General features: G+C 36.6%; 1 protein-coding gene across 2 annotated transcripts; it reads right to left on the reverse strand.

Moving 5' to 3' along the window:
• Positions 1–160: 160 nt before the first annotated feature.
• On the reverse strand, positions 161–15,684 carry LOC103970332 (methionine aminopeptidase 1A). 2 transcript variants are annotated; one of them, XM_065133999.1, is made up of 17 exons: positions 15,424–15,684; positions 14,943–15,038; positions 13,737–13,787; positions 11,832–11,993; positions 10,550–10,625; positions 7,310–7,357; positions 7,171–7,215; positions 5,489–5,588; positions 4,456–4,507; positions 4,319–4,360; positions 2,019–2,080; positions 1,841–1,939; positions 1,597–1,670; positions 1,444–1,513; positions 1,117–1,182; positions 950–1,038; positions 161–407 (listed from the first exon to the last, which is right to left on the reverse strand). In XM_065133999.1, the coding sequence occupies exons 2-17, from the start codon at positions 15,014–15,016 to the stop codon at positions 330–332; spliced, it is 1,188 nt and encodes a 395-aa protein (XP_064990071.1). In that variant the 5' UTR covers positions 15,017–15,038; positions 15,424–15,684; the 3' UTR covers positions 161–329. The 2 variants fall into 2 exon arrangements, with proteins under 2 accessions (XP_064990071.1, XP_064990072.1); XM_065134000.1 differs by lacking the exon at positions 15,424–15,684 and having other exon boundaries at positions 13,750–13,787; positions 14,943–15,039.
• Between the last annotated feature and the right edge of the window lie 326 nt (positions 15,685–16,010).

Genomic DNA, 16,010 nt, shown 5'->3' on the forward strand with positions numbered 1-16,010 from the left:
AAAGCTTTTGGAATGCTTTTAAAAAAGAAATATATTAATAATCAAGCATGCATACAAGAGGAAACACAGTACCTAATCAAAGCATAGCATCAAACCCAGTGTATTTTACTGCGATTCATTCAATCTCACCAGGTAACCTGTCCAAATGGACGCATGTATGTGGTGTAAAAGATGTTTCAGCACAAAAATGATACAAACGTTAAATTTGTAAAGGGGCACATATTTGTCATTTGATACAATTGTATAAATTCAGCATAATTCACTAAATTGAACAAATTTCTTGACTGATGCCAGGAAAAGCTGCTGAATGCAGAACAAAACCAACATAATTAAAAGTTTAACCAAGGAAAGACTTTGGGTGATGAGGGCAACCGTGCTGTTAAAACTTCCACCCCCGTCTCTGTTACCTGCACAACATAGCTAACAATTAGAATACGATTCTCAAACGGAGGGGCTGTTGAATAGAAAATGTCAGGGGAAGAAAGTGCATAAATGCTTTTCGAAGTTTTAAGTTTGTTTCCACACATTAGTTGACCTTTTTTTTGGAAACAATTTTATGAGATTAAAACTTGTTGTAAACCCTGCTTCTATAACTATATTGGAAAAATGGTAAGAAAATAGTACATCAACTAATGGACAGGAGCAGAAAGCAGAATTGCATACCCAATGTGATAAAGGAAATTGAACAAACTCAATTTTACTTCCACCATAAATCAAGAATATGCTTGTACTACATTACAGGTAGCTGTTGCAGTTGCAGAATTGCACCTCTTCTATAATTCCCTAGAATCTCTCTACTATACTATATTTCTGCAAATTACTAATATTTCTGCAAATTATAAAGACCAAAACAAATTCAAAAATTTTCAACACTTTGATGCCGCAAAAGACTAGTAAGTCAAGACAAAGGAAATACTATAACAATTTACAATTAAATGGCTCTACTCACCAAAAGTGTGTGCTCAAATTGAGCACTACGTTTACCATCTGCAGTAACCGCAGTCCATCCATCTGGCCATAGACGATCACGCCATACTCCTGAAGCAAAAAAGAGCTCAATAAAATTAATTATGGGTGTCGAACAAACAGAGACACTAATCAACCTCCAATAATGACCTGCATTTATCATTGGTTCTATAGTAAAAGTCTGTCCAGCCTTCATTATACCGACTGCTTTATTTCCTGCTAAGTGTTAAGGCAACAGCACCATATGGCAACATATAAAATGCGTTGACTGAAAAGAAGCACAATGAGTTTCTTATGAAAGGGCTAATTGGTTAATAACCAATCTGGCTGAAAAGTGGCATAAACAGGTTCTTTGCCCAGGCCTCGTTTAATAATAAGCAATTCTCCATATTTCTAACACATAAGATTGCAAACCAAACATAACCTATTGTGTTGGAACATTGTGTTTTATTCCTTTTAGGTTACTGGCGAGGATACTTCCATAATGAGGAATATTTGGGGCGCAGTGGAACAACTCTCCAATACCATGCCCACAATATGATTTCACCTGTGCAATCAAAACATGATTATTTGTCAAAAGTCAATACCAGGATATGAATTGTATTGTGAGCATTTTACGTTATAACTTACCACAGAAAGCCCTGACATTGTTGCATGACGATTAATAACTTCACCAACCTCACGGAATCGAACCCCGGGTTTAACTGAGCTTGAGAACCAAGAATTTTAAAAATAATTCTCACAAAAAGAAGGGACATTTATCTAACGAAATCGTCGAAAGAGCTAATTAAAGAAAACATACAGATGGACAACTGATAGAAAGCTAAATTGTAATGTAACCATTATTGTTATTAGTTAGCTATGAAAAAACAACCTATAGAAATAGCTTTCTCCAAGCACTCATATGTGCAACGAACAAGCTGCTGGGAAGCTTCATCCACCTCCCCAACAAAAAAAGTTTCATTTAGATCACCTACAGATTCAGAATCCAAAAGACATTATAAATTTCTACAAAAAAGAAAAGCTGACTAAATTGAGTGCAAGGTACTGACCATGGACACCTTTATAATATACAGTGACATCAACATTAACAATGTCACCATCTACAAGTTTCCTGCAATGCGAGAACCGGCGTAATTTTACCTTCTGCTGATCGAATTTGTATGACATATAAATGCCGATCACCCACTAGCAATAATAACTATGCAGAAAGCAGCCTTTGCTTTCAGATACCTAGCTAGAGACTCAAAAAACAAGGAACAGCATAATGCAGGGATAACTAATATACAAAATGAAAAAATTAGCATAAAAATCCTATTTAATAAATATAGTCAAGCAGTGTCTTGCACCAACAAACATAGTCAAGCAATATCAGTGCAAAAATTCTCAGTCACAACTCCATTTTACGTCAGAATGGAAAAATGTAAGCCATGAAAATGGTGGTGTCTAATGGCATGGCATAAGTGCATGCCTAGTGGCAAAGAACCAGCAGCATGGCAAGAATCTGCAGGGATAGAGTGGCATCCTAGCATGAACACTCCAACTGCTTGTTAACACATACCACATCAAATACAGAATTGGGTTATCACAACTTTGAAGAATATATTTCTGCGTAAAGTTTCAAAAGAAAAACCTGAGATGTGAGATGCAGCTACAGATATATTCACTTGGATGGAAGTTTTTTCTTAAAGGGAAAACATGATCATCTTGAAGCTGAGAACACAACCAGTTAAACAGTCATTAATACTACCACAACACAAGCCAAAGAGTGATTTGGATCATAAAGAAAACTATAAAAAGCAGTTTTATCGAATAACTTCACAAGATATCCTTGTCAACCTGCACTGATACACAAAATGCCTGGGTCGGCCAGCGCGCCTCCCGACACCCACGCAGCCGGCAAAGCAACCACCAAAGTGAACATCTTGGTTCTGACTCTAGATTCAGATTATTCATTTAAAAAATTTCCCTTTCCTCCTGAAATTCAGATCTACATGCCCGTAATGTTCTTAAATTTGCAATTTGCAACACCACCAAGTCATCCAACAGGAAATCACTTCCCAGAATAATTGCCTCAACCAAATGGTTCTACACTTGATAAGAAGGGTCAAGTACACATCCAAAAAATTTAACACCAAATCTCGCATGCAAAGATTGACTTTAGCTTTGACAGCTATTCATCATGAAGAAAAAAGGCAAGAGAACTAATCCAATCTTCAAAGTACAATGGAGTAAATACCTGATGTTCACATACAATGAGCTCAATAAATCCCTTCAAGTTCGATTGTTTCAATAAAAAGGCAAGAGAACTATACATGCCGATGTTTCATTTCCCTGAACATTCAGAACTACCTTCCTGCTTCACCTTCATGAACTTCTAATTCCTCCTTTCAGCACAACCAATTTGGTCTCTCACATCAAAGAATTAAAGCAATAAATATCACATCTTACCGACTTATCCTCAAATCATCCAAAAAGTATGCTTGAACCCTAACATATCTTATCTGGTTAAGCTTCACCAAATAACCACCAGCTTGACTACATAACTTTCATTGAGCATCAACTTAAATGCCCTTTCTGAATAGCAAGGACTTTGAGATTCACTTTGCTGTTGCAGTTCTTATCATCTCCAAGTAAATTGCACATTGAACAACTTTACTTTGTTGATCCCTGCAGCTTCTGCATTTGCAATTATTTATCTGCTTTTCTTGGTACATAAGAAACCAATATTTTCCTTCCAAGAAAATTGAACCTTAACAGCTATTATATTCATCATCCAAAAACCACTAGGAATCATAATTCTTCATTAAAATCATAATATAGAGCTATCTAAACTTCTAAATGAAAATGCATAGCATATAGAGTCCAATGATCAACTAGTGTCAGCTAAAAAATTGATGCACACAAAAAAAAGATGCCAGAACAATATATAATGAACTCAAAAAGTTAGCAATCACAACTGATTACTTCTCTGAATATTCTCAACCATGTCTTGAAACTACTGAATTAACATTTTAAAAAACAAAACTAAAAAAAAATTAATAAGATACAGAAAAAAAGGCCAGGATCCTAAATAATATGGGAGAGACACTACATTTGATCCATTGCTCTCCCTGTCTGCCAATCAATTTTGAATAAAATGCTGATATTACATAATGCAATGGGAAGGAAGCCAGGTGTTCTAGTTTAGCTTGCTGTCCTTGTTGCTAAACTGATATTACCATCTAATAACTTTTTGAAATGACTTGTTGAACAATGAAAAAAAGCATTGCAAATCCGATAAGGTAAGGTAACAGTAAGAAAATAGGAGAACATTAAAAAAAAAACAAAATCATCACAGGAAGATAAGCACCTTGCATCTGGGATTCCATGGCAGATGACTTCATTGACAGACCTGTGGATTTGAAGAACATCAAGAGTTACCAATGCAGCAAAACCATAGTGAAGGTACGATGCTAATATGTGGTGCGCATTGGAAAAACAACCTACGTGCAGCAAGACTTCGGAAAAAAATGATAGTTTAATGGAGATGGGTATCCACCTGAGAAAGGAAAGAAAAGATTAGAACTCATGTTAGTATATGAATGTCAGTGATAAACTCATGTTGCAAGCAGCAACAGAGAGAGATACCGTTCGATGTCTAAAGAGTACTAACTTAGTGAACACAAAAATATTACATAAAGCAGTATTACTTTTTTCCTTTTTTTTTTGGAAAGACAATGTTACTTAACCTCCAGCATCCACTCACATGAATTGTCTCAAATATGCATCCATGTGCTGGACAACCATCCACAACAAGGATGATTATCAAACAACTCTTCAATGTTACATTCGGGCATTAAATAAGGTAATGACATAAGTGGGCCTTTTTGGCTGTCTTGTGTGACTTAGCTTCTAATATATTTAAACTATAACATGAAATCAATTGGAATTATATCTTCCTACGTTCTACTTTTAGTTTAATGGAAATAAATTAGAATTATTTAAACTATAACATGAAACCAATTTATGTTGAAATGTATCATTATTCCCTTGATCTAATAATGCATGTTCAATTTCTTTTTATATGGCAATCATATGCACTTAAGTCCAATGTTATCTCTGTGTGATTTTATTGTTTAGATCACACCAAGTTTACTCTAGTTTGAATTATGAAGATTCAATTGACTTTAAGATCGAACAAACTAAAGTTAAAATGTTGTCAGACAAGTCGAGAGTAAAATATCAGAATAAAGCTAAAGCAAGGCTAGTAAGCATAAAGCCATTTAGGCATTTGTATTTAAGTTGCTAAAATTATATCCACTTCCAAGTATAAGACTACAATAGAGTACATATCCGAAAACAAGAATGCAATGAGAAGAAATCCAATCAGTATGACCACACCTACAGTTTCATATAAACAGGATTACGTTGTGTTGCATAGTCAGATCTCATAAATTAATGGTGGACATTTTGCTTCAAAAACATACTAATCACACATTGTCCTTGACAAATTTCATGCAAAAATATGAGACCAACTTACCAGCAGCAATTGTTGCCTGATGAACCACTTCATCAATTTCATCCGTCGTAATTCCTGGTCGGATGATACGAGCAGCTGCATCTAAAACCTCCCTAGCAATCTGATTATTGTGAAGTTGAAACAAAGAGCAGAAATTGTTAGAACAAGTATATATTCTTGCACATATTGATCAAATATAAGTACTCAGAATTGCAAGATTAATATTGGGAATTAACCAAATTTGGACAAGCTTTTTTAATGCATAAAAATATTTGTGGAAAACTTTTTTCTTATGTTTGCTTGGCAGGTTAAAGAGAACATGCATAAATGAATTATTCAATTTTTTAAATTTTCCACGTTTAGAAAATTTGCTAAGAAAATAAAATTTTTTACAACTTAGAACCTATACCAAATGAAAACTAAAAGTTGCTATTATAGAAAATTATGCCTTCAAAATTTCGAATTGTATTACCTGCATATATGATTTAGAAAACTACCACTTTCCACCACAACCTTCCCCCCTAACTTTTTCTTTAAAAAAAGGGAAAATAATGAGACACATAAAAAGAGGGTAGAAGTCCCTCGAGGCACACAAAGAAGATCCTAGTGCCTGCAATCTTCAGCGACCTCTTCTTCTGCTACATCTCCCAGTGCGACAATTGTGCACTAACCTTTCTTGATACATCACAAACAAGAAGGTAATGACCAGTACCATTAAATATGAGAACGATCCAAGGAGGAGAAAAGTCCACAAGAGCTTTATAATCCCAGTAAGTAAAAAAAGAGTGACTCAATAAAGGAGAGGCACCTGCCATCGCAAGGTCTAGGAAGGACAGTGCATACAACCTTACTCCCAAGTCTAAAAAGGCTTGCCATCAGAAAATAAGCTTTTTTTTGCCTTTCCCCACAGAGAAATGAACTGAAGAAAGTTAAGAAAGAACATGAAGATGATTTTGGTGACCATATCATCCAAAAGCACATACTCATGCCTTCTAATTTTCTGAATTTACTTTTGAGAAAACAAAAGTGTTCAGAAAACACAAGTGGATTTCGCATGCATTTATTCCAAACACAAGAAATTGAGAAGGAACATTCTTTTTTTGTTCCTTTGAGAAAACAAGAAGCAACATTCTTTTTTTCTTGCATTCCAAACACAAGAAATTGAGAAGGAAAACTATTTTCTGTTCCTTTTCCCCTACATTTTAAATACTATAACTTCTTTTCCAATAAACTAGACTTTACATCAGCCTTTTTTTGGCAAACAAACAGGCGAAGCTAGCCAGTCACTAGCACCTTCAGAATGGGAGAAAGCATAATCATCTGTGATATTAATTACTAGAAATTGTGATAACAAACAAGATGGTTTTTCATTTGATGAGTGGATATCTGCAATAATTTAATTCCTAAATCTCATATTGGCTATAACCAAGGTTATAGGATGACATCTAAATGTCATTGCATAAAACCAAGCACTAGTATCCAGGCACCAACCTCAATATGGATGAAGGTTGGATCCATTGACCCGCAAGTTGATCCTAATGTTTCACATGGTACATCTTAGCTGGGCCCAGCCTAAACCAAGTTTGGGCTCTATTAGAGCCTGGACAAGCTCAGCCATGTAACTCTAGCCATACAAAATATAAACATCCATGCACACACACACAAGTAGAAAAGCACATGGGAATTCTGTCTACGATACTTACTCGGCATGTTTCTCTCATTCGCTCGATTTGCTCTGGTGTCTTGATCTTTAAAAAAATCAAACCAAAGATATCAGCAGAATTTTGTGAGAATTTATAATAATGAACCCAGCAAGCAAACAAATACTAGTGCCATGCTTACCTCCACAATATTCTGCAAGTCACTGTTAGGCTCAATCTTTGGGACACCCTGCCAATGTTTACATAAAATAGTTATATTCTACTGATTGTTACAACTTGACTGTAGAAAGGCTTGTAAATTTAACACACAGGAGTTCATATTCAGAAAAGAAAATCACTGAACCACAAAATTTGTAAATTAGGTCCTCAACCCGACTCTCAATATGTAAATGCACAAGAGCTGGAGGGAAGAAGTCTATGGAATTATGTGATGACCACAAGGTTTTGAGTTAAGGATTTTGGGAAGTAATGGTTATGCTGTACCATGTTGACATCATAAAGGCTTGGGTTTTATCATGCCAAAAGTTGTGCTGCTACATATTTTTGCATTTTTTGGGTTGTATGGCAAGCATCAGGATAACACCATATCATGCCACTTCAATACCAGCATAGAATGTGCAGATGGAGTTGTCCTTGGCGAGACCCTACATTGAGAGGACTGAATGAAATTGACCTAAGAGAAAATTGCATTTAAGACGATGTCCAAACACTAATAGCGAGTAAACCTTATTTCACAATAGGAGAAGAGTTGCATACTATAGCATGCTGCACACAAAAGAACTAGCAAACAATTTTCCGGTGTCACATAATCTGATTTGAAAAGTGATAAATGGTTTATTGTCGTGACTGTCCATTCTAAAATAGCAGCAGGTTGCCAAATTAGTCTTGGTTCAGCTTTATTTTGCTGCAGCTTATAAGCATTGCAACCAAACCCTTTTATGTGATAATTGTAGCCACAGCTTCCTTAAATCCAAGCATTTCCAAGTTGAAAGATAGTGATTTGGTATCAGAATCAAAGTAAGAGATTAGGGGAAGAACAAGCCATCTTCCTCTCTATTCCTGTATCTTAAACTCATTCCCCACTTTGCAAGTAATTCATCCTTCTATAAGTATAAACTCTTCCTTTTAGGCATTTTTTTTTAACCTGGAGTTTCATACTAACGGTCTATATATCTGCATGCTCTCCCCTCCCATTTCTCTATTCATGCTTCTGTTTTTTAAATATTTTCAATTGTCTTGTTCTCACATTGCCGTTCTGCTTTATTTTAGCATGCTCAAAATTTCAACTGCACCAACAATATTGTACCGGTCTGTTCATCAGCAGAAACCCAATAAAAATTGTGACGGGCAACTTTCATCTCACCGAAAATGTGACAGTCAAGGACCACCATATCACATAAATAGGAAAATTAAGGTATGTCACACATTATGAAAAAATGTATAACCCATTCACTGATGTAAACATATGAATTGTGCCTTTAAACTGCCGATCTCAAGTCCCAAAACCAGAGTCAATGAACTCCTAAATTACTTTCTTAACTAGGATTCATTGTTTAATTTCCATGTCCAAAAATAGCTTACAACAGAATATACAATCAGTAGCTCTGTTTTGATTACCTAGAACACAAAGAAACCAACAAACTATAAGTACTTTTTCCTGTCAGTGTGGTTGGCTCAGAAGAGACAGAACTTGTGACCAGGAAACATGTAGCATAAGGTTATGACTGTCTTATAGGCAGGATACTTCTACCTCCACATAAAATCACTTTTACACGATTAACTTTATCTCTAGTCTCTTTATCGACTAAACACATTCCAGCAAGTACTGAGCATCTAATAGGTTTCACAATGTCTCACATCACCTCCACATGCAAGAACAAGTACTTACTTTATGAAGTAACAAGCTGGTGCCTCATTTTGCTCTATTTTCATTGCCTGGTACCTCTCTCCCTCTCCTGCTGTATGCATTACATGCATGTCCTTGTATTAAGAAAAAAAAGAATGGCTGCCAAAGCCAATTCAAGTACAAATTCAATTGCATGTTACCTAGAAACCATAGAAGTTCCACATAAAGTAGGTCCGCACCTACTTGATTAAAAAAGAGATGTGCCCTGCCCTGCTAACTATTAATACCAAGACCATGTGTTCTAAATTATAATCATCCTAAGAGCACTTGTAAATTAACAAGGCCTCAAGGAATGAATTAAGTCTATCCCAGAAATTATTTTATTAAGATACTCTGACCATACATTGTTGGTTTCCCACTAAGCAACGTGAGATGCATATTCATACTCCAGATCACTTTCTTCTGGTCTATGTAATTTGATACGAATAATCGCACCCACAGAATTGCCATGCAAGTCAAAGCACCCATTTAATCATTCAAACACCACCAAAAAAGTGAAAACTAAATGAAAATGCATAAAAATGGAAGAAATTAGAAAGGAAATGTAATCAATCTTATATTCTAACAAAGGAATAAAATCTCAATCATGCTGGTCCATATATATGGACCAGTATATACCAGTCTGATGGCCAACCAGTAGACCCAGCAATATTTTGCTAGTCAAGCTTCTCAACCATACTGATCAATATGGACTAATATTCACCAGTTTGATAACCAACCGATGCAAGGACCTGGTAAATTTGCTAGTCTAGCTTGGTACCAGGCCTTTACGATACCAAGCAATAGGGGTACATGGACCAAGCAATTTTGGCAGTCCAATTCAATACTGGGCTTACTGCCTGGTATGACACCCAAAATTGGAACTCCAAATCTCATCATCATCATTTCTAATTTTCCCTGTTGCTCACCACCTGACAGTCAATACCGGGACTCGATCTTATAATCCCTCTTCCACCTTCTGTCATCATTTTTCCCAATTTTTCCTGTTGGTTGCTGCTCTCTTCCTCGTTGTGACCCCTGCCCAATCCGCCAACACCACACACACCTACAACCGAATTGTGGCCTCCCACATGAGCCCTTGCATGCAGAGCCAATGCCTACACCACAGCTACTACCAGCACATCTACATCGCGCTATGCGAACAACATTCGCAACACTTTCTTTCCCCTCACCCCTCCCGTAAGAGAAAAGCCTACTCCACCATCTTCATCACCCTAGTCAATCATGGCCTCGTCAACATGCCCACTCCGTCGCCTCATGAGACATCAGCTCATGCATGCTTGTCTACGTCAGGATGTGAATCCTTGCCTCTCCAGACATTCATTCCCTCCTACACCAACTGATACTGACACAAAATACAACTTGATACCAATACCATATCAATCCAACTGATGACCGATATCCATACCAGACCAAGATTTTAATCTTAAATCATGACCACACAAAACTTCCCCAAATGCCACAAGAGGTGTGGAAAGTAGTGAACTACATGCAAGGAGAAATGATTAGACTCACATCAACAGCCCAATCAGGTTTCTCAAGTCCCTCCGGTACCAAACGCCGCTGGGATATTGGGTATGGCCTTAATGCTCTGCAAGAAAAATTGCAAATATTGAGGTTTAGCCAAAAAAAAAAAAGGACTTGTGAAGCTCCATAAACAATCATTATTAACAAACATGAGAAAACGTTCAAATTCCAAAATTATTGGTATGTAGATTCCAAAAACCAACATATTTCAAACTAAGGAATAAACATTGACATAATAGAAACTGTTGTTAGTACCGATAAAATCAATTAGATAAATGCAATTTGATCACCACAGTCAATCTGCTCTGATGATTTGACCTCCAGACCAATGAGCTTATAGCACCACCAACAAAACATTTAAATTCTAAACAGCCAAAGAAAGTATTGTAGTAAGCTCAAGTTGTGTCAAGACCGAACTACAAAGTGCAAAGTGCAACTATTTTCAAATGAGAAACAGCTGGAGATGACCAGAAATAACATTATTAATCAATACAGGTCGAAGCTGCTCAAATTAGGATGATTCATACAGGACTCAGCTAAAACCATGTCTTTCAATCTGTAATCTTTATAGTGATACAATTACTTTATTTTAGTAATCTTTTCATGTATAATTAGTCTATTGAGTCAAGTTTCCCCAAGGCTAAATTGCTAAGCTTACAAGGACTTGCTTAGATGAGAGACCCAAAATGACTAAAAACTTAGTCATCTCATGTAACATTATCCGGAACACAACCACTTGGTTAATAAGATATGAATACAATATGTAACAATGCAGAGCTAAAATAGTTTACACATTCAGTAGGCAACATCAAAAGTTGTAGGAGTGAATTATATGGTAGTCATCATTTGGTAGATGCAGGATGATCGAATCATCATCAACCTTGTTTCTTCACTGATCCAAGGTCAAGTGATTACTGCAGAAGGATGTTGTGTTCTCTTAAGAAGGTACAAGTAGCTCAACTACCAGAAAAGAAAATCAATAATTGACATAAAAATAAAACATTGCATCCAATAATTATCAAAGCTGATGAAACATGATCTGAAGGTCCTTCCATCCCTCGAATATAAGATTTGAAGATAATGTCAACTGACTTGAAGATATTGATCAAAGTTCATGAGTTATTTGCTAATATAAACTTCCTGTCTCTTGCTATTTTGCATCGTTACATAAAGGTGTAACATTTTCACGATCATGGATACAAAGTTGAGCATATTTTCTCTGAGGAAAGACAAGCAACAGGTAAAATGATGATTCTTATGATAATTGTACCCCGTCCAATCAAAATAGGGAAGTTCAGATGTTCGAGTCTGGCCCTTCCTCAAGCAATATAGCCAACCATCTTGAGTTTGTTCAGATTGAACATTTGCTAACTTTGATTTGAGGTGCACTGACTTGTGAGAGCTCCAAGAAGCTTTAAAGCAATCCTGCGTGCTGCAAGCAGATAGTTGTTTTGAACTTAACAAGAAAAAGCATACCTAAAACAAACACCTTACAAGATATTAAATGAGTTAAAGAGAAGAGGCGAGAAGGAATTAAATATTATAGAAAAAAATCATAGAATCTGCATTTATCCATCGATAGGATCTTAATGTTTATGGCCAAAAGTAGATGTCTATCTTACAAGAACTGACATCAAAGCTTACTGAATAACTAAATGTCAGAAACCAAAAAGTAAGTGTAACATGTTAAGGTTTTCCAAACAATTTTAACTAATGACAAGTCCAGTTCACCTTTTAACGATAGGTATACCGGTAAAGTGCAGGCATCAAAGGCATTGCATGAATGTTCTTAATGGCATTGTATACCATTCTATGTATTCTCATGGTATGCCTATGCCAACATTTATCATGTCACATGCCAACACCCATGTGTGGAAGTATTGACATACACCAGTGGATGCTCATGTGTGACATGCATGTACGACATTTTCCGATCTACTTTGGCATCCATTGGAACATACCAATCAAAATCTCAATCCACATATTATGTACGTAAGTTCCATTAGCACAGCTCCTAAACTTCAATAAAGTCCAGAAGAGAGGAGGTGGTTGGTGCTCCATATCTGAAGGTGAGATGATGTATACAGAGGATGAGAATCTCACCTCAACCACAGTAAATCACCGCTGGGGTCATCACCATTTGGCTATTGATCAACTGCACACAAAGGTAAGCAAACAGCTCCTTGTCCTCATTCCTCAATGTAGTCATCATGAGTGGTCACTGAAAGAAGGCTAAGCACAACCAGAGATCACAGCTTTGCAACAATAGCAATAGAGGTCGCGACGATGGAGACAGGTAGCTTTTACCCAAGAAAAGATGGGCTGAATAAGGTGCTTTGGCAATGGAACCAAGCATAAGAGAGCTAAAGAAAGAGAGTAATAAAGGGAAAAGGAGCAACAAGGAATATGACCATAGTGGCTAGACTAAATTTTAGGCATGAGGTTTTACATTAATGTGGCTTCATTTGCAATGTCACATGGTGATCTATGAAAGGCCAACAACTATCTCTAAATCAAAGTGACATCAAATGCAATATGTCCTATGCACACTTGTTTCAGGTAGTTTGAGAATATGTTTACCCTCTGGCTGTTTTTCTTTTCTTTTTTTTTTTGTTCAGACCATGGATTATTGCACAGTACTCTACTTAATTTTCCATTGGAAACTCATGTTTGTATCAACATAATAAATCCATCTTCCTACTTCCTCCGGATTTCCTTGTATATTGGCTAATTGGATCACAAACAATGATTTTATGATACAATGAATTTGCAAGAAAAAGCATAGCAGAGACTAAACACAGCATAAGTCAAACAAAATATCATAGAACTATAACCTTATACTATATATGTCGGCTGGCAGAAGTTTGTATAAGCACTCAAGTTTTAGCAATTAGACTAGGAACGATTGGCATCTTTAAGTATCAAATACTTATTGATCTTAAGACCAACTTGCGAGATGCAATGCACAGGCTTGGTTGTGCTTGGGAGTACCACATGAAGTACCAAACTATTAGCTTCCTATACTGGGAAGACTTCAGTACATGGAATGATATGTAACATTTCAACAATTTTGATGTGGGATTAGATATTCTAGCATCATTCTCTCCAAATATTTTGTACATAATTTTAAGCTAATCTACAGATGGTAAAATCCAAAGCAGGACATGCGACAAACCAGAATGCAGCACCTTCTCGAGGTAGCTTTAGCTCTGCACATTTGGGGCATCTGCAAAAAATCGTAAAGAAGTGCATTAACAAAGAGTATTTCTATACAAACATAATATAAGTAAAGAATAACACCGACCTGAACACAAATATATAAATGTAAATAGATGGAACAGAAACCAGGAAACAATATGAATGTATATCAGGATCACATGGATTCTTTAAATAAGCCCCCAAAGTCTCTCAGATTTACATATTAAGTCCTCAATTATACAAATTTAAGTATCAATTCTTAAAGCCATAAAACATAGTCTATATTCTATAACACTCCTGTGAGCTCTTAACCATAACAATAAGTATAATTCAATAATCCTTTTATCATCAGTGACATTTTTATCCCTCTCTCTTTCATTTTACTCCTTTCTTCCTCCTTGAGACCATAAATTCTAATAGTTTATTAAAAAAATGTACAGCTTTAAATCCTTTAAACCATTATTAAATCTCTATCCCAATTCAGATTTCAACAATAAAATCAGCTTTGGTTTCTAATTCCAAGTTTGATGGTTCACATTTAGTTCATGTAACCATCTCCATTTTTTATGTGCCATTCAACTAAAAGTTTTGAAATTATGTTTTCAAGAGTTTAAATGGGTTTCACTAATTAGTCTTTGAAAGCATAAGCTCCAGAAGACATGGTTAGAAAATTAATATGGGATGAAGAACTAGCTACCAGACTAGTCAAAAAATCATTACAATCCTCTCATGTAATATAAAGCATAAAAGATATTTATTACAATATTTCATGTTCCATGTATGCCTTGACCAGATCATGATTAGGCTTAAGGACAAATATTCACTACGTTCAAGAAAATTATTAGACATTAGCTCAATTAAACTGACTTGAGAAAATCATTGCAGCAATGACCACAAATCTCCTCATCGTCACTGGGCTGTAATATATTTGTGCATTGTGTCGATAACTATTGACCAACTGTAGTATAGGCATCTACAGATATAGATGCAAATTCCATGATGTGTCATGCAAATTATGAACCTAAAATAATGTAATTTCATTTTCCAAAGGTTACAGCAGAAAATAATAATTGAATCATTCAGTAATCAGAATATGTCCAATCCTTCTCCAAATGATTTCAGCTTCAAGCTATTGGTAACCAATCAAGTATGTAACTGCTGCAAATGATGTTAAAGAACATACTGAAGATAAGCGGGTTTGCCACAACGAGAACAAGAAAGAGCCGATTCTGCTGCGGCACTTGAATCTTTATCCATTAAAACAAATCTCCTGTATCAACTGCATCAGTTCACATGCAATATCGAATTAGACCCAAGAACCAAATATCTAAACGAACAAACAAGGCATGACCTTCAAGAACCTGACCTTATTATCAAGAATCACATATTTAAATTGCTGATGTTTAACTAAAATACTGCCTATATGACATCCGAAGAGACAAAAAGATCGAAGAATTATAAGGGAAAAAAGAATCGACCGCATCCAAAATTACAACATATCAAATTCTTGAAAGTAAAAGATGCTGCAGCAAAGAAAATTCCAAGATTCGGCAACCAGTAGCATCTTCTAGCAAGCCCAGATCCATGAGAAGAAAAGGATAAAAACATACAAGGAAAAACAGATCAAAACTGGATCATTGCCTTGTAGAACGGTGGAAAAATACCCGTTTAACTCGGAGAAAGCAAGGGCGAAAACCCTAGAAAGAAGAAAGATCGCGCAGAGCGAACTCGCGAGACAAATCCGTAGCTCCCGGTGGGCGAGTGTCGGCCGGGCGGATCGGAAGGCTAGGGTTTCGCCGAGGGAGGCGGGAGGAGAGAGGAGAACTCGAAGTGAGGACGAAGCCGAACCCTTTGACGAGCACGCGACGATTCGGGGGTTCTTTATTTTGGGGAGACGGTGAGGTATGCGTGAGGATGCTCGGCTCCTTATGATACGCTGTCGAAGGTGGGACTGAGGACGAGGCAGCTCTTTCAACTCGACTTACGTCGCGACCAGCCGATTTGACGCCGGTTGGGGATGGGTCGTGTCAAGAAACTATAAAAATTATGACTTTTGATGTACACCGTGGACAGTGAATCAGTATGGCTTGATCCACGGGACGATATCGGGAATCTTCGAGCGTCTCAGCTGATCCTCGGGATCGGTCAATCGTTGCCCTGAGGATTGACGTCATGGGCGTGAGCGGAGCTTTCGTTTCAGACGATGGCGATTTCCTGCAAAAGAAAAGACCTTCGTCGGATCTTCCCCGAC

The sequence above is a fragment of the Musa acuminata genome, chromosome BXJ2-11 (genome assembly GCF_036884655.1).
Source record: "Musa acuminata AAA Group cultivar baxijiao chromosome BXJ2-11, Cavendish_Baxijiao_AAA, whole genome shotgun sequence".
NCBI classification, from domain to species: domain Eukaryota; kingdom Viridiplantae; phylum Streptophyta; class Magnoliopsida; order Zingiberales; family Musaceae; genus Musa; species Musa acuminata.

Coding starts and splice junctions, on each gene's coding strand:
- LOC103970332 (XM_065133999.1), bottom strand. CDS start 15,016: ATGGATAAAGATTCAAGTGCCGCAGCAGAATCGGCTCTTTCTTGTTCT. Junction 7,358..10,549: donor AACCTGATTGGGCTGTTGAT/GTGAGTCTAATC, acceptor AAACATTGGCAG/GGTGTCCCAAAGATTGAGCC. Junction 1,940..2,018: donor ATATTATAAAGGTGTCCATG/GTCAGTACCTTG, acceptor CTGAATCTGTAG/GTGATCTAAATGAAACTTTT.